The sequence below is a fragment of the Clarias gariepinus genome, chromosome 6, assembly GCF_024256425.1.
Source record: "Clarias gariepinus isolate MV-2021 ecotype Netherlands chromosome 6, CGAR_prim_01v2, whole genome shotgun sequence".
NCBI classification, from domain to species: Eukaryota; Metazoa; Chordata; class Actinopteri; order Siluriformes; family Clariidae; genus Clarias; species Clarias gariepinus.
This window is the reverse complement of record NC_071105.1, coordinates 36,197,751-36,220,590: the sequence shown is the minus strand read 5'-3', so window position 1 is coordinate 36,220,590 and position 22,840 is coordinate 36,197,751. Positions and strand designations below refer to the sequence as shown.

The 22,840-nt window shown below is 38.5% G+C and overlaps 1 protein-coding gene across 1 annotated transcript; it reads right to left on the bottom strand.

Annotated features, from left to right (window-relative positions):
• Window positions 1–1,455: 1,455 nt before the first annotated feature.
• Window positions 1,456–13,266, bottom strand: htr2ab (5-hydroxytryptamine (serotonin) receptor 2A, genome duplicate b). The gene is made up of 3 exons (XM_053499073.1): window positions 12,801–13,266; window positions 3,502–3,702; window positions 1,456–2,861 (listed from the first exon to the last, which is right to left on the bottom strand). Exons 1-3 carry the CDS (start codon window positions 13,132–13,134, stop codon window positions 2,056–2,058), a joined length of 1,341 nt encoding a protein of 446 aa, XP_053355048.1. The 5' UTR covers window positions 13,135–13,266; the 3' UTR covers window positions 1,456–2,055.
• Between the last annotated feature and the right edge of the window lie 9,574 nt (window positions 13,267–22,840).

The window sequence follows — 22,840 nt, the reverse complement described above, 5'->3', positions numbered from 1 at the left end:
GTCAACAAGTGTCGATGGCAACTAGAAGACCCACTAACTACCACACGGATGTTGAGGAATATCCCCTTGGGACTTATCCAGGACTTAAACTATTGCACTTCACCTATATACTGAGAAGATGACTGGACTTTCAACTGGAACATTTAAATTGGACCAAGAAACTGAGCAGGAAACAGAACACGCTCAAGTCGAGATTTGCGCTACACGACTGGAGGTATTCCATTGTAGTTCAACTAGTGGACGATATTATATGGAGCAACATTTCCCTGTCTTTTAGATGCACTCTAGTACAGTTCCTACCCCAAATTTGCAAATGCCCTGGTCCAACAGTCTCAGATGGCTATGCTCTCATGACACCATGGACAATATGGTGGATCTTATCATGATTATGGCGTATGAACCATAATGGGGGTGTTTATGTCAAGTGTTTTTTATTTCATTGCCATACTACAGTAAATAATTGTCTTAAAAACATATGGGTTTGATCTGAGATAAATTCTGTTGAAAGTTGCTGGAGGGTTCAAATGCATGAAGACAGCAAAGTTGCCACTTTGCAAGTTTACATGGGATGTTCTCAGCTACAGATCAGCTGGGCCAGCAGAGTGTTTCCTGGCACAAAGTTATTAGAACAGGTGTCTCCTGGTGTAGGGTTTAGAGTACGATGCTTGGTAAAAGAAATTAGTTTAAACACATCCAGCAAACATGTCTAGTGACCTTTAAAGAAGAGGCAAATGTGTGTAAGAAATCCCAGCCCCTTTTCTAGAATACTAAAACCATGCCATGGTCAAAGTCACTTAGATGATATTTTCCCTGATTCAAACACAATATGAAGCTGTGGACCTGTATGGTGGGTTGATTGCATATGGGTGAATAAAGGTGCTGGGGAACGTGTGTATAAAGCAAAGCCAGCTTACCCACTGTTTTAACCATACTGTACTTTGAGCCACACATATCAGATGGTCTAAAGGTCTCCTGCTGGGCGCTTTATAGACTTTAAAGGGCACGATTTACTTTTTTTGGTCCTTTTCGTACATTCATTTGGGACTCCACTGTGTGCTCAGTGGCTCAATTCCCTCCACCCTTTTTTTTCAATTATGTCCATAACCAAGCTTGAACACACATGATAAACAGCACTAATTCATAATCTGGGTGATATTTCAGGAGCCACATCCTTGAACTTGGTAAAAAGGAGTATAATTCGTCCCCTTTAATTTTACCCAGATTGATCTAAAAGTGGGTTTCTTGCATTTGGATTCATAATATCAAAATATCAAAATAGCCAATGGTCCGTCAGTCATTTATTTATCATTTATATATTAACAAGTCATAAATATAAGATTTCAGAAAGTACTGTTATTTAAACTTTGTGTTGTAACAGTAGCTTTGCCTATTCACAACACCTCATCACTGATTGTTTTCCATAAAGTGCCTCCCTTCTATTAATTTCTATTAATTTACCCACATGCACTTCATATTTATACACAGGTATTTATTATGACACAAAGTTCAAATTCTATTGAGTATTGTTCCCCAGAATACATTCCTTAAAATCCTTTAAACCGTCCAATGTTAGATTTCCCTTGGGACTGTGAACCCAGGATTTTAAAAGCAAACATGACACAAAATATTTTCTAAGCAGCTTTCTGATCGTCCTCAAAAAAATTCAGTATGAACCCTGGAGAAATCAGATTATGCAAAAGAGGGTCAGTTGGATGAAAAAAAAAAAAAAAGAAAGCTAGCTATCAAACTGGCAATGCACAAAAGAACAAAAGACAATTTCAGTGCACAGGTTTAAATAAATAATGAGGAAATAAAGTCTCATATTTTCAGAATGTGTTTCCCAGCCAGACACTTTTTTCATTAAAAGAGCAAATCCCTAAGAATCACTGCAGCGAGCAGCCCACCTTCTGGGACCATCTTTAAACAACAACAACAGCACTGTAAAATTGCATTTACTAAAAGTGTGATATTTAAATGGCACATTCTCTGCTTTAGTCCTTGAGATTCGTAGCACTATTTCCAGAATCCTGAGCAATCTTTGTCCATTAAATAATTTTAGACTGGACTCACCATCTCATCTCTTCCAAGCTTGTTCATAGATTCTACCTGGTTCATGTAGGAAGTTGTCCCAAAGCTGCTGTCCTCTTTCGAATGTCTTAAAGAATCATCTCCCTGAAGTGGAAGTTTGGAGGAGTGGAATGCCAAAGGAGGGATTGTGTTGACCAGGATGACCTGGAGCGGCCTGCTTGGCTCACGATATTGGCAGCGCATGTAGCGAGCAAACGCTGTGCGGTACGTCTTGTTGAAGAGTGTGTAGATGAGTGGGTTGACAGCAGAAGACAAATATCCCACCCAGACGAATACATTGAGTAGGCCGGTCATGAGCGCTGGGTTGCACGCTGAAGAGGCACACGTCACCGCCATGACATTTGTAACAAAGAACGGACACCACATAACTACAAACAGGAAGAACACCACGCCAAGGACTTTGGAGGCCTTCTGCTCATTGCTGAGAGACTGTGCAGTGCGCCGGATGACCGGCCTGGTAGATGGGACCATAGTGTCAGGGCAGAGCGATGTCCGAGAGAACAGGCGCTCAGAGGAAAGAGACCCCCGTGGGAGAAGATCCAGCATGGACAGCCACTTGGGACGTGCTACGAGCTGGTCCAGACACAGCGTGGCCTGGCTCTGCAGGGCGCCGATTGTCAGGAAATACGTTACCACCATGATGACGAGGGGGATGAAGAACGCCACAAAGGAGCCGATCAGGACAAAACTGTCATCTGTCAGCTGACAGCTGTCATCTTTGAAGACTTTGGAGCGATCATGGAGGCCAAGAACTGGAACAGGCATGGAGATTCCTAAAAAAAAAAAAAAAGAAAATAAGTTTTAAGTTTGGTAAACAAAATTTGTTCTGCTTTATTTTTTTTCTCAGGTTGGGGGTAGTTCTTTTGCTTGTATTACAGTAATGATATGAATGTTCTGAATGCCTAATTTTGGGGGCAGTAAATGTTTGTTTTTGCAAAATTCCACAGGAAAACCACAAACCTGGCAATGCTACTGAATCCTAAAACATTCCCTCCAACATCTACAGTCCATTGATTCAAGATTCTGAGTCTGATCTGATGCTGATCTGATCTGAAACGGCTAAAAACCAGTCTCACATGTCTTCAGAAAAAAAAATATTTGCACAAATTTGCTAGAAATTACTTAAACATGCCAGAAAGCAGCTGAGGTCTTTCATTTGGCTGATGGTTTTATCCAAACAAACTCATCAAGCAGGTCACCTATGAGTGGGAGTAGGCCCAAAGCCATTATGACAGGAACCTGGAAGATATTCACAATAAAGCCTGGAGGATAGCTTAAGTTATTTAAAGTTTTTTAATAAACCCAATTATGAGCTATATTTGATACACTTTGATAGGTTTACCTAGGAATTTCCTAATAGAAATACAGTATGGCATCTGTTCGTGCTTAAAGATCTTATCTTTTCTTTCTTACCCACAGAGATAGTCCACACAGCTGTGATCTTGACCCGGGCTCGGGCCCGAGAGTTGGTGCGGCTGTGCTGGATAGGGTTGCGGATGGCAACGTAGCGGTCCAAAGAGATGGCGCACAGGTGCATGATGGAGGCTGTGGAGAACAGCACGTCCAGGTAGATCCAGATTGGACACAGACCAAACGGAAAGGGCCAGGTGTAATCTGCAAACGAGAAACACTGCAAGACAACAGGCCTGAAGAGGAAAGGAAGAGGTAATAAGGGGAGATTTGGTAAGCAACTCGCAAAATGATTTCTCCAGCAGAGGGTGGTGTAATTCTGTGTCAAGTCATCTTTTACTGATGTAGCAAGGGTCGCTTTCCATTAACTAATTTAGAAGCACTAAATATCTAAGGGCACATTTAAGGGAATAAAGTTTACTCTCAAATCAGTTGGTGGAGAATGTGTCTCGTAAATAAAAATGGTTCAGTGCCAATCGCAGGAACACTGGGTGTGCCTACAATGATGGGTGAATGGATGGGATTTTTAATAAATATAAACTCAATTCATGAAATTAAATTACACTAAGATGTACGCCAATAAGTTTGTGAAATAGAAAATTCATATTGATGGCAATTCAGTCTCATTTCAGTGAGTCAATTTAGTTCCATAAGCGTTAGCCTCCGAAAAGGCTCATTAGTATCATTATCTAAATAAAAAATGTTGTGATTTATTTACCTAGTAATTACTTTTGTTTAACTGAAATATACTTGTTTTAAAAATGGGTCAAATTTTTAAAATCAGCATGGAACTGCAAATGTGGAAGCACTCTGACACTGTGCCTGCTGTGTCTGTGCTTCATTAAGAAGATTTACTTCTATTTCTCCTGAAAACTGATTGCATCTTTAACAAGCAGCCCTCATACACACAGCTGAGAACCAAACACAGGGCTCAGCTTCAGGCGAACAAACAGTTCAGATGCTAAAAAGAGGTTTCCATGGAGGTATTTTAATTAAATTAATTGCCAAGAGCATCGCCATTGCTGACATGAACAAGGACTAAATTAAAAGTGCTTACCTAAAAGTCAATTGAAAGAGCCAGCTTATACAGTATGCGAATGACACATTAGAAATCTAGGATTAAAATTAAACTAACATCTGCCTTAGAGATAAATAAACAACATTCTTATGTAGTTGTCATGAGGGTTTCCAAAACTTTTTAAACATGTTAAAATAAGTCTAATTAACTGTTGAGATGTTTCAGGTTATTAGCAGTTTGTGTAACAGAGAGCAAATCATAGCCTATAAATTAAAAATGGTTCATAGTCTATGCACTATGAAAAACACATTTGAAAGTAGCCACTAAAAACCTTAAATCATCATCATGCATGCTTTTCATGTGTGTGACAGCACATCATATCATACTGATTCATGCTCTTTGGTGCTAAGCATAATCCCCTGAGTTAACTCTAGATATGAAAGCGTCTGAGACGAGGTTTATGCTTAATGACTATTAGCACACAGTTATGCTGAAGATTTAAAAAAAAAAAAAAAAAAAGGAAGAAAAGAAAATGTCAGGAAAGGATAGAGGAGCTCTGGAGATTTCGTGCTGAGGGATTTTGGTGTGAATGTGCTAGAGCGGGGGGCAAATTTACAGCATAGCCCTGAAACTCATTACATTTTTCCATTCACACACTGAAAAGACATTAAATCAGGGAATGATTTCCAGAATGCTTCTGAAACCTCTCCTCAGATAAGCACGAAATAAGTCTGAGAACAACAAGGACCTGACCTGGAGTGGGTGCAAAAGAAGCCATCTTACAGTTAAAAAACATGTCTTGTATAAAAGTACTACTTTGCCCATAACACTTAACTAATTTAAGTGCCCCGTTTCAATGCAGTGGTTTATCATGACCTCACTGGAGTTTATTTTTTCCTTTTACCAGAATCCCTGATTAAATTTTCAGAGACGTTCCATTAGGAAGTCAAATAAACATGAAGGTGAGCTTCAGGAGCAGAAAATAACCAGGAATTATTCTGATCTACTGCAACTCATTGTGTTGTGTTACGCATATCAGAGTCATCAGGTAACATCAACTAGTAAACAGTAAACAGCATTAAAAAACAGACAAAATGTCAGCAAACCTTCCAAGAAGACTATCGATACACAGGAAAAGAGGTTCAGTGTTATGCACACTAATATATAATATTAACGTATACCAGTTTTTTTTATTTTTTTATTCTCATTTCTGATCAGTCAGAAGGTGTTAATCAATTTTCTATAACAGGCAGCTATATCAGTAGTGCCAAACGCAGGTTTATATTAAAGCATTTGTTCTAATATGCTGTGATTTCTATAGTAATAATCTGTACCTTGGATGCTCCACATCGACGGGTTTTAAGTGTTCAGCTGTAAAGTGTTCAGTGTTTTATTATTGGATTTTCCCCAGCATTAAATGCAACTATAGATAATTAGAAAATTAATACATATATGCATTAATATAAGTGAATTATAAAGTATGTTATATGAAATATGCAGATAAATTAATAAATATATGCATTCAATTAATGGAAATGCAAATGGAAGGTCTATACTTTTTGCTGAAAGATGTGTTTGTGTGCACCACGTTTCATGATAAACGGCCTTTTGGTTATTATAAACTGCTAAATTTTAACTGGCTGTTGGCAGAAAGTATGTTAAACTTTAACTCCCTCAGCCAAATAGGCATGACTTTATTATCTTTTTTTAGTTATATCTACCCCAAGAAGCTAAATAAAATAAAAATTGGGGTGCGTCCTTTGAACTTTCACCTAAATATGTGTGCTGTTTTGTTTGTATACCTATTGGCTTTAAGCATGTTCCTGAGGTAATCTTTAAACATGTTCCTGAGGTAATCTTTGGACAAGTTCCTGAAATAAAATATAAACATTTTCCTGAGATAAATTTTAAACATGTTCCTTAAAATTCCAAACTTGTTCCTGAGATAAAAATATAAACATATTCCTGAAGTAAAATTTAAGCAACCCTAATGTAAAAGTTTAAACATGTTCCTGAGTTAAAATTTAAAAATGTTATTGGGATAAAATTTTAACAATTTTGTGGTGAACCTTTAAACATGTTCCCGAAATAAAATTAAAACAATCCTGAGGTAAACCTTTTTTTACCTTTAAACAGGTTCCTGAGATAAATTTTAACGATCCTGGGGTAAATCTTCAAACACAGTCCTTAGGTAAAATGTAAATGTTCCTGAGATAATATTTAAACAATCCTGAGGTAAACTTTAAACATGTTCCTGACATAAAACATAAACCTTAGGTAAAACGTTTAAAATGTTCCTGAGGTAAACTGTACACGTTTCAGAGATACCTTCTAAACAGTTCTGAGGTAAACTTTAAACTTGTTCCTGACGTGAACTTTAAACATGTTCCTGAGGTAAACTGTAAACTTGTTTCTGATGTGAACTTTTAACATGTTCCTGACATAAAATTTGAACAAGTTTCCTGAGATAAAATATAAAAATGTTCCTGAGATAAAATTTAAACAATCCCAAGATAAACTTTAAACATGTTCCTGACATAAAACATAAACCTCGGGTAAAAAAATGTTCCTGAGGTAAACTGTACACGTTCCAGAGATAACATCTAAACAATTCTGAGGTAAACTTTAAACTTGTTCCTGATGTAAACTTTACGTGTGTTCCTGACTTAAAATTAAAACATGTTGCTGAGATAAAATAAAAACTTATTCCTGAAATAAAATTGTAATAATCCTTAGGTAAAACTTTAAAGTGCCCCTATTATGCCATTTTAAAGATTGCTAATATTGCTTAATGAGTCTCTTAAAACAGGTTTACATGTATGCAAGGTCAAAAAACTTTAGTTTTCTCTAAAACGAAAAGCCCATTGCCATAACTGAACGATGGCTCTGGAGACCCGTCAATACATAAAAAAGATGGCGTCGGTTTTACCGTATCAATTCGAGTCTGACGATGAAACGGTTGAAGTAGCAGATCGACAAAAAACTGTTTTGCTAGCACGACTGGAGCAGGACGTTTCTCAGTGGTAAGTGTCATATTTTAATGTAACAGACCTAATTTGTTATATTGTGCTAATATTTCATGCACGGGCACTTGTGATGTGCATATGTTTTTATTGTTTTTTTATATTACAAAGTGTTAAACGAACCCAGCATGAATGCGCGGTCACATTAACAAGAGCGTTGTAACGTTAATTGTAAGATGGCGGGCAAGTTGTTTGCGATGTAGAACGTGGACGGACATTATGCAAATATGTTACGTAGTGCCGTAGATTAGGTGAATGTGAGCCAACAAAAAGAGACAAAAACTTCATTTATCGTGCACTGTCAGCGTCAAATATAGTGCAGATAGTTTATATTCACATACAGCTACATGACATATATCATATATAAAAGCATAATAGGAGCACTTTAAACATGTCCCTGGGTTAAAGTTTAAACATATTTCTGAAATAAAATGTAAACAATCCTTTGGTAAAACATTAAACATGTTCCTGAGATCAAATATAAATGTTGCTGGGGCAAAATTGTAACATTTTCCTCAGGTAAACTTTAAACATGTTTCTGACTTAAAATTGAAACTAGGAAAATGTAGGTGTTTTTTCCAAGCCATTCTCAAAACTATTTTGTCTACAGGCTAGTTAAATGTACATCAACTGACATTATGTAAATGTTAACTGGCATTACTATAACTTTCCCTGATTTTAAGCAATTACTTCTTCTTCGTCTTTCGGATGTTCCCTTTCAGGGGTCGCCACAGAGAATCATCTGCCTCCATCTAACCCTATCCTCTGCATCCTCCTCTCTCACACCAAATAACTTCATGTCCTCTCTCACTGAATCCATAAATCTCCCCTTTGATTTTCCTCTGGATCTCCTGCCTGGCAGTTCAAACCTCAGCATCCTTCTACCGATATATTCACCATCTCGCCTCTGAACATTTCCAAACCACCTCAATCTGGCCTTTCTGACTTTATCTCCAAAACATCTAACATGGGTTGTCCCTCTGATAATCTCATTCTTGAAACTTTTTAAAACTTTTCTCCACCCATTCCAACCTGCCTGTACCCGCCTCTTTACCTCCTTTGAACACTCTCCGTTGCTCTGGACCGTTGACCCTAAGTACTTAAAGTCCTGTACCTTCTTTACCTCTGCTCCCTGTATCCTCACCGATCCTCTTGGGTTCCTCTCATTCACACACATGTATTCTGTCTTACTGCGGCTAACCTTCATTCCTCTGCTTTCCAGAGCATACCTCCACCTCTCCAAATTTTCTTCCACCTGTTCCCTGCTCTCGCTACAAAGAACAATGTCATCTGCAAACATTATAGTCCATGGAGACTCCTGTGTAACCTTATCTGTGGTCCTGTCCATCACCAGAGCAAACAAAAAGGGGCTTAGAGCCGATTCTTGATGCAGACCCACCTCCACCTTAAAATCTTCTGTCACACCTACAGCACATCTCACCACTGTCTTAAAGCTCTCATACATGTCCTGCACCACTCTAACATACTTCTCTGCCACTCCAAACTTCCTTATACAACACCACAGCTCCTCTCTCAGCACCCTGTCGTACGCCATCTCTAAATCTATAAAGACACAATGCAACTCTTTATTACCTTCTCTGTACTTCTCCACCAGCATCCTCAAAGCAAATACTGCATCTGATGTACTCTTTCTAGGCATGAAACCATATTGCTGCTCAATTTTAAGCAATTACAAAAACCTATTTATAATCTAAAGTCTGTGGTTATAAAGTGAATGCTGATCAACTGTCTGAATTCTAAAAGCACCCATTAAGCTATCTAAAGGTTTTTATTCAATTCATTTGACATCAAAAGACTAAGCAGCATCCTTTAATTTCTCATAAAATGTCAGAGAGAAACTGAATTCTATTCACAAACATGTCAGCAGTGTTTGGATTCCTTGTTTACAACAGGATGTCCCCCCATCTGCAGTCTTCTCAAACCTGATAAAAAGCCCAGATTTGTGCTACTGAACTGATGGTGTGAATGATATACAGTCCATGTCCGATTAGGGTTTGTCTCTGTTTTTTGATGGACATCATGTTTTTAGACTTACTAACCTTTTCCTGGGCACTATTTTGCCACTTACTATTTAAAGAAGAAATACATGATCTTTGACACACTGTGTGAATTAGAACTCAGGACAGGCACGAAATTGAAGCCTGTACGAGGAAGTGTGATAATAAATCTGTCTCTCACCATCTCTGACTTGCAGCTGCTACAGGATGGAATGTTGGCTGGAGAGAAGAAAAGCCAGGTCATAGCTATCAGTGCTCAAAATAACATTACCAGTGTTGATGCTCTACGCCAGAGCTATTCCAATTCTCTAACAAGTGAGCCATGTGGGGAAACCATGTGGGAAATACAGGTCGAGACATAATAAATGTAGTACAGATAGAGTTTCTGTCCAAAAAAATGTACTGGACAGATTTTTTTTTTTTCCTAGCTGTTTTACATATAATGCTGTGTGTAAATAATTGTCACAGTGGAGCTCTAAAAAGAAGTGAAGAAATGAATTTTCTTCTTCGTTTTTAATTTAAATTTTCTTTGCATTTATTTAAATCGAGCATCTGTGGGATGTGCTGGACAATCAAGCTTAATTAATGGAAGTCCCACCTCAAAACTTACAAGACTTATAGGATCTGTTGCTGTTCTTTTGATTTAATACAGCTTGCTACTTTATGTTACTGAGAATCCAGGAATTGACTTCTGTGGCAGAAAAGTTTCTGATTGACTGCTACACACAGCTGAAACTGGAGCCTCCTTCCATAAAGGTTTAGAAAAACATCTTATTACAATTAAAAAAATGATTTGATCATAATATAAAAAAAATGTCTTATATAACCTAATATTTTTCTTACTTGTGATATTTTTTATAATGGTATGATGTTTCTCTCATTATAACATAATCATCATTATAATGTGATGTTTTTTTCTCCTAACAAAATATTTTCCTATTTTTCCGAGATGCTCTCCTCTATATAATACACTTTTGTAGTATAGAACAATCCCGTGACATGGCTTCTCGATGCTTGGAAAGCAGACTTCAACTATGAATTCAATTACTAGGACGCTGCTATCTAATAGCATTACATCATTGTTACAGTGATAACTTGCTTCTGGCTCACAAGCACGCCATATGGACATCGTTCTGGAAAAGATAAAAGTGTAGTGAACAGGAAGGATAACAGTGATAATCGTGTTGGACTAAACATTTTTATTGTACTATGTTGTGCTTGTCACATATGACTGCATGCATATATTGTCATCCAAGCGTTCGGGTTTAACTTATCTTAACTTAATCTAGAACAGCAAGTGAATTTGTACTGGCACTGAATGCATGATTTGTCATGGTATAAAGGAAAATCCGTCAGTAAGGCTCACGAAACTAGGGACATCATTCTGTGTAATATTATTTTTGTACACATGAGCTAAATTATTCAGCTCATCTAACAGAAGGGTCAATATTTTTTTGATCACAGGGCATCGTTGGAGCGGCATCAGTGCATTTTAATTAATCCAATATCAAAGCAACGCTAATTCCGCAGACACGCTCATCACATCATTAGTGTCTTTACTGAAATGTTAAATGTCATATCTGTGCAGAACACAGAAAAGAGCTAAGCTTTATGCACAGCTGGATCGTGTTTCTAATCAACCCAACGCTGCCAGTTCACATTCATGCTAATACAAATATGGTCAAGTGTTCTTGGGCGGTCTGTGGTAAAACATCTTTCTTTTTCCTTCCTAAACTGTTGATTTCTCGTGGAATAAACATGTCTCTTTTGCTTTCTTCCTTCTTTCTATCGCTGTGTTTTTCTGTCTTTCTTTTTTTCTCTGACCGTTATACAAGACAGTTGCACACAATCGACATATTTTTCAAGAAAAATATTTTTACAACTTTTTTCTTTCTTTCTCTCTCTCTCTCTCTCTCTCTCTCTCTTTGTGTGTGTGTGTGTGTGTGTGTTTGTGTGTGTGTGTTACTCTTCTTTACCCTCAAGACCTTCCAATGAAAAAAATAATATTTTATCTATTGTACTGTAAAACACTAGCAATAATCTATTTATGTTCCTGTTGTTGGTAATGAAATTTCTATTAATTTATTTACCTTTAATTACGTGGAGCATTGAGTTGACAGTACAACTCCATATGGAATAAGTATTCTTATTCTTAATTACTGTAGTCATATAAATCAACTCATTAACATTAATCAATCCTTTCTGACTAATCAGAATTGTAAGCAGGACTGTGGTATAAAAGTATATGTTAAAATTATATATTTTTATACATGGATGAACCTCGTTATATATAATTAGTAATCAATGTTGTTCAGCCACCTGGCATAGCATTTATACATTTGTATTGCTAGTTTAATGGTTTGTATATTATAGTCTATGGTAAATTGACCCTGATGTTAAGTTCCATTTTCGGTACAGATTGTCTTGTAATCTCTATAATGTGAGTAAGGTTGTGAGACCTTATCTTTTTTATCTTTTTTATCTTTTAATATGTATGCTATCTATGGCAAGTTCAAGACGTTTTTTAGTAAAATATATTGAACTTCAATCTTTATAATATATAACTTGTTATAAAGTAGACTGTAGACTCCAGACTGTACTATTGTGTCATGCTTTACTTTATATCCACTACAACACTGACAAGAATAAAGTGCTTACCAAGGATAAATTAATATTGAACGAATGAAATAATATTTTAGAAACAATTATGATGAGGCATAGCACCATAATACCATTGTTACTATAACAATATGTCACCATTATCACCATATCACATTATGCGACATCATTATGCGACTCTGACATACCAGATGTTGCAATAGCATTCTAATGTAAGTCATGATACACATACAGTATGCCTACCCAAATCTGTCACATGACTCGGGGATTGTGTCAGCTTGACACCAAAACTGACAAAACCATGTCTTGGAATATGTCATAAATATTTGTTAGTATGGATGAATGTCATAAAGATCTTATGAAGATGCTGTTGCCCTATGCACAACATCAATAAGAAAGGTGGGGAAAAAAAGTGGGAATTGGTATTAATTGCTTAAAATTACAGGGACTATGCTGGCTGATGAACATTTAAGTACATTGTCACCCAGTCTGCCTAATCTTAACTTTAAAAGCATAGGATGATATAGAATTCTATAATTTTTAATGAGTGTTTGAGTTCCCTGGCTCTCTCCTATATGTAATATGAGCACCATTCTTTAATAAATGTAAATGCCTCAAACTCACTGTAAAGTATGGTCACCATGGCAACGGGCATGACCAGCAGACCCAGAAGCATGTCCGTTATAGCCAGCGACATCAGGAAGTAGTTTGTGGCATTCTGCAGCTTCCTTTCCAGACTCACGGCCATGATGACCAGGATGTTGCCCGTCACCGTGACGACAATGGCCAGAAGGATCAACAAAGCCAGCCAGTTCTTCTGCACCGGCACGTTTATGTTCTCGCCGACGTCGCTGAAGTTTGCAGAATTATTATGTGAAAAGTTACCCAGAACCCAGAGGTCTGTTCCTGGTCTGAATCCATCCGTGCTCCTGTTCGCTCTTTGTTCCTCATCGGACATGATCGTGAGTCGGTTAGAGCACACTCAGCGTAGAGAGAGGATCAAGTCTAGATAGGTAGAGAGTGTCATTGGGGAGCTGTGGGTGTCTGACAGGAGCGTTTCCACCAGATGTTCTTCAAAGACATACACTGAATGGATGCACAGTGAGACAGGGTCTGACAGCAGCCAGCTGCGATGATGGATAAATGACTGCAAAAACATGTGGAGAAACTTAAATGTGATTAACGCCTGTTTGCTTTACCCACTAAAGTCTTTATTTTTTAGGCGGTTATCAATTTTAAAACATATTATTCAGTATTTAAATTGGTAAGGGATGAAGGTGAAGTTAATACTAGACATTAAGCACACAAAAACGTAGACATCATTATATGCCTGTGGAAGATAACAAGTGTATTATTATTATTATTATTATTATTATTATCCCAAGTGATACAACGTGGGAGACAAGTGAGCAAAATTCCAGTGCTCCTGCATGAGTTGGGTGGATATTGGGCATATTTTCTCTCCCCTGTCAATCATAACAAATCTAGCCAACCATAGATATTTGTGAGTTCATGTATGCGGAAGAGGGTGGATAGCACTTTTGTCCTATAGAGGAGGATGTGCTTGGCTGACTTCTCAAAGGATGTACTTGTTAGCCTCAGCCTTCTTAGGTTGGCAGCCATCACCTGGCAAGGCTGGTGGGTGGAATTTCGCAAATGACCAATTCAAAATTAAAAATGTAGGAAATCAGATTATAAATGCATTATTTTATATCAATCATAAATCATAAATAAGCAAGACCTGAGAAGTGAGGCTAATTTCCTTCTATTCTTAAATGCATATTTAATTAGTGACACTAGTGACAGGTGATTACACAGACTGACACACACCCTGGATTTCACCTTTACAGGCTGATATTTTATTCATTGAAATCATCTGGAACACATCAGCACCAGCAATGTGAAATACACTCCCGGGTGTAATGAATGTGAACAAGGTGGATTTTTTTTATTTTTTTTTTTATTTATTATCCTCTACTATCATTTCGCCCCCTCGAGATGTTATTAGAGAAGAAACTAAAGAAGTACAAATTACAACAGTGTATTTTTAGTGTTACAAAGAGGTCAGAACTTCTGTTTTTTATATTCGGAAAATTCATGACAGTAGAGCATTACAGATAATAATAATAATAATATATTAAATATAATCATAAATATTTAAATTCCAAACTCAGCTGCGAACCTACCTTCAATCATGTTTAGGTATGTGGGTGTGTAATATAATTCTTAATATGTCATTAATGAAACATCATACATAATGTAATCATATCCAAGCCCAAGATAATATATTTTATACCAAAGCTCTTTATATTTTAGCCCTCCATCTACTATCACGGTGCGTATGCCACTATAGTGTTCTGTATATGCTTGCTAATAATTACATATTCAGGACTTTCCTTAAAAGTTTATCATCTTAAACATCTAATAAACATCAAACACACTTTCAAGTTTACCTTCTGTTGACTTCAGATGCATTTCTTGAGCAACGCAATCCTTTCTGCTCTTTTTCCATCCAGCCATACCCTCAATGCTCCAGAGCGGTCAGCATCCAAGTGAGATAAACTCAGCACAGAATCCATTCCCTGTCTCTGTCAGGCGCTCCACACCTCCTTCTCACTGCCTCTATTCCACCTCTCTGTCCTTTTTCACCCACCCTCTTTCACAGTCACTCACTGCCCCCCCACTCACTCTCCCTCTCTCTCTCCCTTTCTCTCTTTCTCGCTCTCTCTCTCTCTCTCCCGCGCTTATTTCTCTCAATCCTCTCAGGCTCTACAATCCGTAACTGAAGGCATCTCGTTTGAGCTCTCTCCAGAAATCCTCCCCTTTTTTCTCCTTCAGGCGACAAAAAAAAAACACCCAAACACGTGCGCACGAACACGCACAACGACATTTCTCTCCTCATCCTGTATTTATAGAATTACTGAAGCTAATTAGTTCATTCCTTTAGCCTGCTCAGAGTTCTTATGTCTTTCTCTGAAGCCTTGCCATCAAATCCTCATGGGCAAACGGATCATTTGGGTTACATTGAATATACATCACAGGCATACACTTTTCAATCATTTGAATTATATCCGTGGAAGCAGCAATCAGTTTTGGAGAACCACTTGACGTGTGATGCAGCAAGAGAAAGAATCTCCATCACCATACGGTGTTCATATAAAATATCCAACCTGACCATTTAGAGACAGAACAGCAGTTAATGTTTAAATAACAGTGGATGCAAAATCAATGAGAAAATAATATCTATTGTATTCCTCATTGTTTGGGCTGTAGGGTAGTGGTGGCTAGACAGAAGCCTGCATACATTTTGCCAACACATGTAGTAAAATGTCTTCTCGTCTCATGGGACCACTTAGAATAATTACAAAATACCGTATATACTTGGCATTAATATAAGCCACTATATCACCCAAAGAATTCTGCACCAACATTGAAGCCAGTGAATACCCTACAGGGTTTTGATGTACTGTACAGTTAATGATAAATAATAATAAAGACTCAAAACACAAATCATAGAGGAAATCAATGATTAATGTGCTTTAACAAGTAAAGCTTTGGGATTGTGCTGTCAGAACCAAGATCCACTGTAACTCAACCAAAAACAAATGGAGTGATAGAATGAAGATGGTGGTGCACTGCAGTTCCACCTGCAGTTAAATAGACCCGGAGCATTTTGCCAACTAAGAGTGGAATAAACTTAAAGCTGGTAGACAGCTGAACGTAACGCACAAGTTGGTATATCTCGTGGATCACCTGACATAGCTGGTTCAAATTGGACATGTTGGTAGAGTAGCTCAGCCTCCATACAATGGTACACATATACAAAAGGTCACACGTTCGCGCCATTGTCGAACCCAGCTCTTGAATCCTCTTTAGTACCTTTGAGTAGTACATTTGCATGGAGGAGTTACACTACCAATATAAACCATTCAATTCAATTCAATTCAATTTTTTTTATATAGCGCTTTTAACAATGGTCATTGTCCCAAAGCAGCTTCACAAAAAATAATTAAAGATTTTTTTTTATAGAAAAGAAAAGAAAAGAAAATATTTGGAAGTGTGATAATAATGAAATGAATGAATGATGAATGAAATATCTCTGATGAGCAAGCCAAGGGTGACGGCGACAGTGGCAAGGAAAAACTCCCTGAAATGGCAATAGGAAGAAACCTTGAGAGGAACCAGACTCAACAGGAAACCCATCCTCATCTGGGTGATAACAGATAGAAATAACATCAAGTGTGTTGTGCAGGTGAAAGTTCAATATATCAGAAGTTGTGTAGATTCAGTTCAGCAGTAGGTGCAGAGGGAAGATGGGGTCAGGATCACTGGAAGCACAGGAGCAGGATGTGTAGCTCCAGCCATCATAAAGCAGAATCTAGCTGGAGCAGGTCCTTCTCAAGATGCCTTAGAAACCTCGCAGGGTTGGCCTTTGTCTACTGAAGCTGGCACAATCTCCAGATGTCTCAGGATGGGTAAAAAAATACAGAAAAGATGGAGAGAATTAGCGTAGTTGCCATTCAGGATAGGTGTACTGGAGTATGAGGTTATGGGATGAGTTACGCGTATGCCAGATTAAAGAGATGCGTCTTGAGCCTACTTTTGAATTGGGAAACCGTGTCTGCTCCCCGAACAGTGTCTGGAAGGCTATTCCAAAGCTTTGGAGCCAAATATGAAAATGCCCTGCCCCCTTTTGTAGATTTAAAAATTCTGGGAATTACCAGAAGTCCGGAGTTTTGTGATCTTAAGGGACGTGGTGGATTATAGCGTATCAAAAGACTGGTTAGGTATGAGGGAGCTAAACCATTTAAAGCCTTGTATGTAAGTAGTACTATTTTGTAATTAATTCTAAATTGAACAGGTAGCCAGTGCAGGGATGATAATATAGGTGTTATATGATCATATTTTCTGGATCTAGTGAGAACCCTGGCGGCTGCATTTTGGACTAACTGTAGCTTGTTTATTGAGGATGCAGGACAACCACCTAGTAATGCATTACAATAGTCCAGTCTGGAGGTCATGAATGCATGAACTAGCTTTTCTGCATCAGATACGGATAGGATACTCCTAAGTTTGGCAATATTTTTAAGATGGAAAAAGGCTGTTTTTTGTGATATTGGAAATATGATTTTCAACAGACAAGTTACTGTCTAATATCACGCCCAGGTCTTTTACTGTTGAGCTAGTAGTAACAGTACATCCTTCTAAACGCAGGCTGAATTGTGAAAGCTGTTGTGTGCTGGTTTTTGGGCCGATGAGCAATATCTCTGTCTTATCTGAATTTAGTAAAAGAAAGTTATTGGTCATCCAATCTTTTATGTCCTGGACACACTCTGTTAATCTAGACAACTTGGGTATTTCATCTGGTTTAGTTGAGATGTATAATTGGGTATCATCAGCATAACAATGGAAACTAATCCCATGCCTTCTAATGATGTTTCCCAGGGGAAGCGTGTAAATTGAGAACAGGAGAGGTCCTAAAACTGACCCTTGTGGGACCCCATATTTCACTGGCATTACATCAGACGATACTCCATTTAGATCTACAAAATGGTATCGATCAGACAGGTATGATCTAAACCATTTTAATGCCTGCCCCTGAATACCTATATGATTTTGTAGGCGGTCTATGAGAATATTATGATCTATGGTGTCGAATGCAGCACTTAGATCAAGTAAGACTAGTATTGAGATGCAGCCTTGGTCTGAAGCTAAAAACAAGTCGTTTGCAATCTTAACTAGTGCAGTTTCTGTACTATGATGGGGCCTGAAACCTGACTGAAATTCTTCTAGGATGTTGTTTTCCTGCAAGAATGTGCATATTTGAGCTGATACTACTTTTTCTAATATTTTTGATATGAACGGAAGGTTTGAAATCGGTCTATAATTTGTTATTTCATTCGCGTCCAAATTAGATTTTTTAAGAAGCGGCTTAATAACTGCCAGCTTCAAAGGTTTAGGGACGTGACCTAGATATAATGAAGAATTAATAATGTTTAGAAGTGGCTCTCCAACTGTAAGCATCACTTCTTTTAAAAATCTGGTTGGTATTGGGTCTAACAGGCACGTTGTTGATTTAGCTGAGGTGATAAGTTTATACAGCTCTTCCTGTCCTATACCTGTAAAGAACTGAAAATCTAAATGTGAAGCTCTAGGCTGAACTAGATCATGAGATGCTATTAGAGGTTGAACCTCTGTTATTTTCTTCCTTATGCTATCGATTTTTTCATTAAAGAAGTCCATAAAATCTTCACTACTAAAATGTTGTGGAGTACTCTCTGCAGGCATCTTAGGTTTTGTTAGGCAGGCTACTGTACTAAATAAGAACTTGTGATTGTTTTGGTTTCTTGCTATCAGTTGGCTAAGATGCTCGGTCCTAGCAGTTTTTAGAGCCTGTCTATAGCTGCACATACTGTCTTTAAACGCAATTCGAAAAACTTCTAATTTAGTTTTTCTCCATTTTCGCTCAAGGTTACGGGTTGCTCTCTTTAGGGCGCGAGTATGACTATTGTACCAAGGAGCAAGTGTTTTATCTCTGACTTTTTTGAATCTGATGGGAGCAACAGTGTCTAATGTACTGCTAAAAATAGTACCCATGCTGCTGGTCACTTCGTCTAGATCGTCTGCTTTTAGGGGTCTAATAAGAATTTGGGACGGATCCGGTAGATTACTTGTGAATCTGTCTTTAGTAGTCGGATTCATATTTCTAACAAATCGATAACGTGGAGAGACACAGCTAATCTGTTCTACGGGTAGAGTATATATTAGGAGGTGATGATCTGTGATATCATCACTCTGAGTTAAAATCTCTATATTAGTGACATCTATACCATGAGATATAATTAAATCTAGTGTATGATTACAGCGGTGAGTTGATCTATTTATATTTTGTTTAACCCCAAAGGAATTTAGTAAGTCCATAAATGCGAGGGCTAAAGTGTCGTTAGCATCATCTACATGAATGTTAAAGTCACCTACTATCAACACTTTGTCAGAGTTAACAATTAGGTCTGATAGCAGATGTCCAAATTCTTTAAGAAAATCGGCATATGGCCCTGGGGGTCTGTACACGGTGGCCAGAGTGAAATATAGCGCGGGTTTATTATGTATTTCATTAAGTGCAACATTAATGACGAGCACTTCAAATGAGTTAAACCTGGGCCTTATTTTCTGAGTAACAGTGAGTACATCTTTGTAGATAGTGGCGACACCACCACCGCGACCAATTAGACGGGGCTCGTGCTTATAAAAATATCCTGACGGAGTAGACTCATTCAGACCAATATATTCATTTGGTTTAAGCCAGGTTTCAGTGAGGCAGAGTGCGTCAAGGCAATAATCTGATACCATTTCATTAACAATAAGTGCTTTAGGCGTAAGGGATCTAATGTTGAGAAGTCCAAACTTTAGAGGTAGACTTCGATTACTTATTTGGCCTTTTTCTGGTTTAATGGTTACCAGATTGTTTCGGCTGGATTTAACGAATTTATTCTTTTTTCTCACTATTCGGGGAACAGACACAGTTTCTATAGTACAAGCACCATAATGTCTGTTTTTGAAAATAACAACTTTATGCAGAGTAAAACCAAGATTGGTTTTGAAAACCGCACATTTTTAGCTCTTTCAAAATCAATGAGAAAATAATATCTAAACAAGATATTACAACTATATTATGAATTCTTATTATCAATCAATATCTAATATTGCCCCAATGCACATGTACTTACACTATTATTAAAATGAGCAAGGTTACTGATGGCACCTCTCCTGGGGGGAAGAATAAAAGAGAAAAAGTGATTTAGAGAAGTAAAATCAGATCAGAGCAGGCCAAAATATGAACTCATATTATCTCTTTTGCTTTGTCCGCATGAACAGCGGAACAAAAACCGAAAGAAAAAAACAGCTGAAACTTCCTTTTGCATCTGCCAGCCATTAGAGGTTTTGAAGGCCAGAGGATTGAGTCCAGAGTGAGTAGGAAGGTGAGAAAGAAGGCCATTGGGTGGAAGAATAGCAGCGGGAGACTGGCAGGCTGTGGGGAGTGGGGAAAAAATAAACTCTCTGTCACTTCCCCTACGCCTCTGCAGCTCAACTCTGACAGATGAGTCCTGAACCTGCAGAGGCCCCTTGTCCTGACACAGTCTGGGGGTGGCAGTGTTATGTATTTCTGCGTGTGTATGTGTAGTGTGGCCGCTGGCTGTGCTGTAATTGCTCACCTGGGAACAGGCTGCTGCTTCAGTGTCTATCCCTCTGACTCGTCACACACAGTTCTACACACAGCTTTGTTTGATGTTCCCCAGTGGTATCTAGGTGCATCCACTTATTAAACCTGATTCTAAGGCTGCCTTCATGTTTACTTATCGAAATTTGCAGATTGCTGCGCTTCAGCGTAAAACCGAGTAATGAACATGACAAGTGTTCTCCAGTGGATTGCAGCCAGGGCCTCATTACGACTGATTGTTTGTTTGCTTGTATTGTTTGAATTTTCACCCAAAGAACCCAAGGCATTTACAGCCTTCTCTAATTATATGAACAGCTCATTCCATAGTTTACCATCTTCGTTTCCACTTGTTTGTGTTTGATTGAGATTCAGTTGATCAGTCACTTCTGCAGTTTGTTGATGTTACACTGCATCTCTTTAAAAATCTTCGTTTAAACCTTTACAAGCCCATTGAAAATTGACCAGACATAATTCATCAGGCAGACCTGATTCTGAGTACTACAATGTCTTTCCATCTTAGATTACAGGTGCACATCATTTATAGGATTGTGGCCGCTATGACACAGTACTAATGCCTATAGAACCAAAACGTCTGGTCCCTACAGCCCAGAAGATCTGGCTACAATGCTGTAGTCTCCATGCCTTGGTGACTCCCAAGTCACACACCATCCAAATCACAGTAGATGGACTTAGGAAGCTCATTTTTTCAGCCTGCCCATCGGTTCTCCCAAAGGACACCCAGTCCTCATGGTATTGCAATGTAAAACCAGCACAGTTATGTATCTGTTCCTTGGCTCATACGCATCCCCTTGGAGTTAAAGCACAGTAAAAAAAAATATCAAGAGATCTGGCATGGAGGGTGAGATAAAAAAACATTTGCGAAAGGTGCTTTCAGTATTAACAGGCTTACACATTGATGGCAGCCTGTTCGTGCTGTTTGTACGGATTGACCACATAGGAAAATTCCACAACAAAATCAAGAAAACACAGTTACATCCTTATGAATATAGACTATGCAACCAGATATGCCAAAGCAATTCCCCTAATCGTGAAAAGTGGCTGAAGTTCATGGAGAATTTGTGCCAGCTGCTGCAAGTAAAGCAAATCCAGACCCTTGTCAAACTTTTTAATCAGACCTTGGCAGTACCTCAAGTCTCCATGCAATTTACACAATTTGAACTGCTGTTCAGGTGGAGACCCAGGAGACTCCTTGATGTCACCAAAGAAGCATAAGAAGAAAGGCTGTCATCCAATCACACTATGACTGTCTACATTCAAAAGACACAGAGCTAAATGGAATGGGTTACACGTAGAGCAACATGTAGAGTGAGCGTAGTCAGAACAATGCCTTATTTCTGCATTTGGGTTCACAAAACCTCTGGCAACTGAGTTCTCCTCCTGCTACCCAACAGCAGCAGCTGTAAATTCCTGACATAATGGCAAGATCCACATTAGGTTATCAAGAAAGTGGGATCTGTAAACTACTGTACAAGCTGTAGCAGCCCAGTAAGTGCAACAGTTCAGAGTAACGCCATGTGAACTTACTTAAAACCACCTGCCAGTGCCTGTCCTTTTTCACCTTTTCTGCTTTTCTTGCAGTCCAATAGTTTTGCAAAGAAATGAATTATCATCTGTGCGACAGTAGGAGCTTGGGAAGCAATTTCAACACATGTTCTTCATGAGGCCAGGTCTCATACACTAGATAAGGCATGAAATGATTATCAATTCTATTATCGAGTCCCAGAGGCCCGCTGCCATGCCCAAGTTCAGCAGCATAAACCGGATTCGTACCACCTTAGACTGACTTGACTCAATCAAGTGTCAGAGTTGATAGTTTGATATGTACACCCTCCCAGAATTGGAATAACTCACTGGACTCTTGGGGATATCTTAATTAATTTCTTTGCTTGACTTAATCATGAACTATTGGCAAAAGCCCCTAAACATCAACGAGAGAAAAAAAAAAAACCTTTGCTACAGCCAGTAGCCATGGGTAGCTTTTCCCTTTGGATTCCACAGGGCTCCAACCACATTACAGCAACTGATGGACATTATCAGCCAACCACACCAGCACTTGACTGCAGCATTCTTAGATGACATTGTCTTTCACTTTCAGGTGGTAACATCTCTGGGAGACGCTGGGAGGTCTGGGATCACTGCTATCTACTGTAGGTCTGAAGGAGGCATTGACTGGTAAAGACATTCCAAGCACTGAATGTGGCAGCTACTTATCCATGTAGTGAAACCTGGCTTTTAAGAGACTGTTCAGTGGCAGAGGATATTGATGCAAGTCTATTTAGATGGTTTCTGTTCCTCCTGGAAGATCAACATAGATCAGGAGAGCAGCAGAGGAACATGGATGGGTTTCTCACACTGGCAAGTGGCTTGGAGCTAGGAGGCAGCAATATGGCATAGCAGGCCAGAACAGGTAGCGACCCTGAGAAGA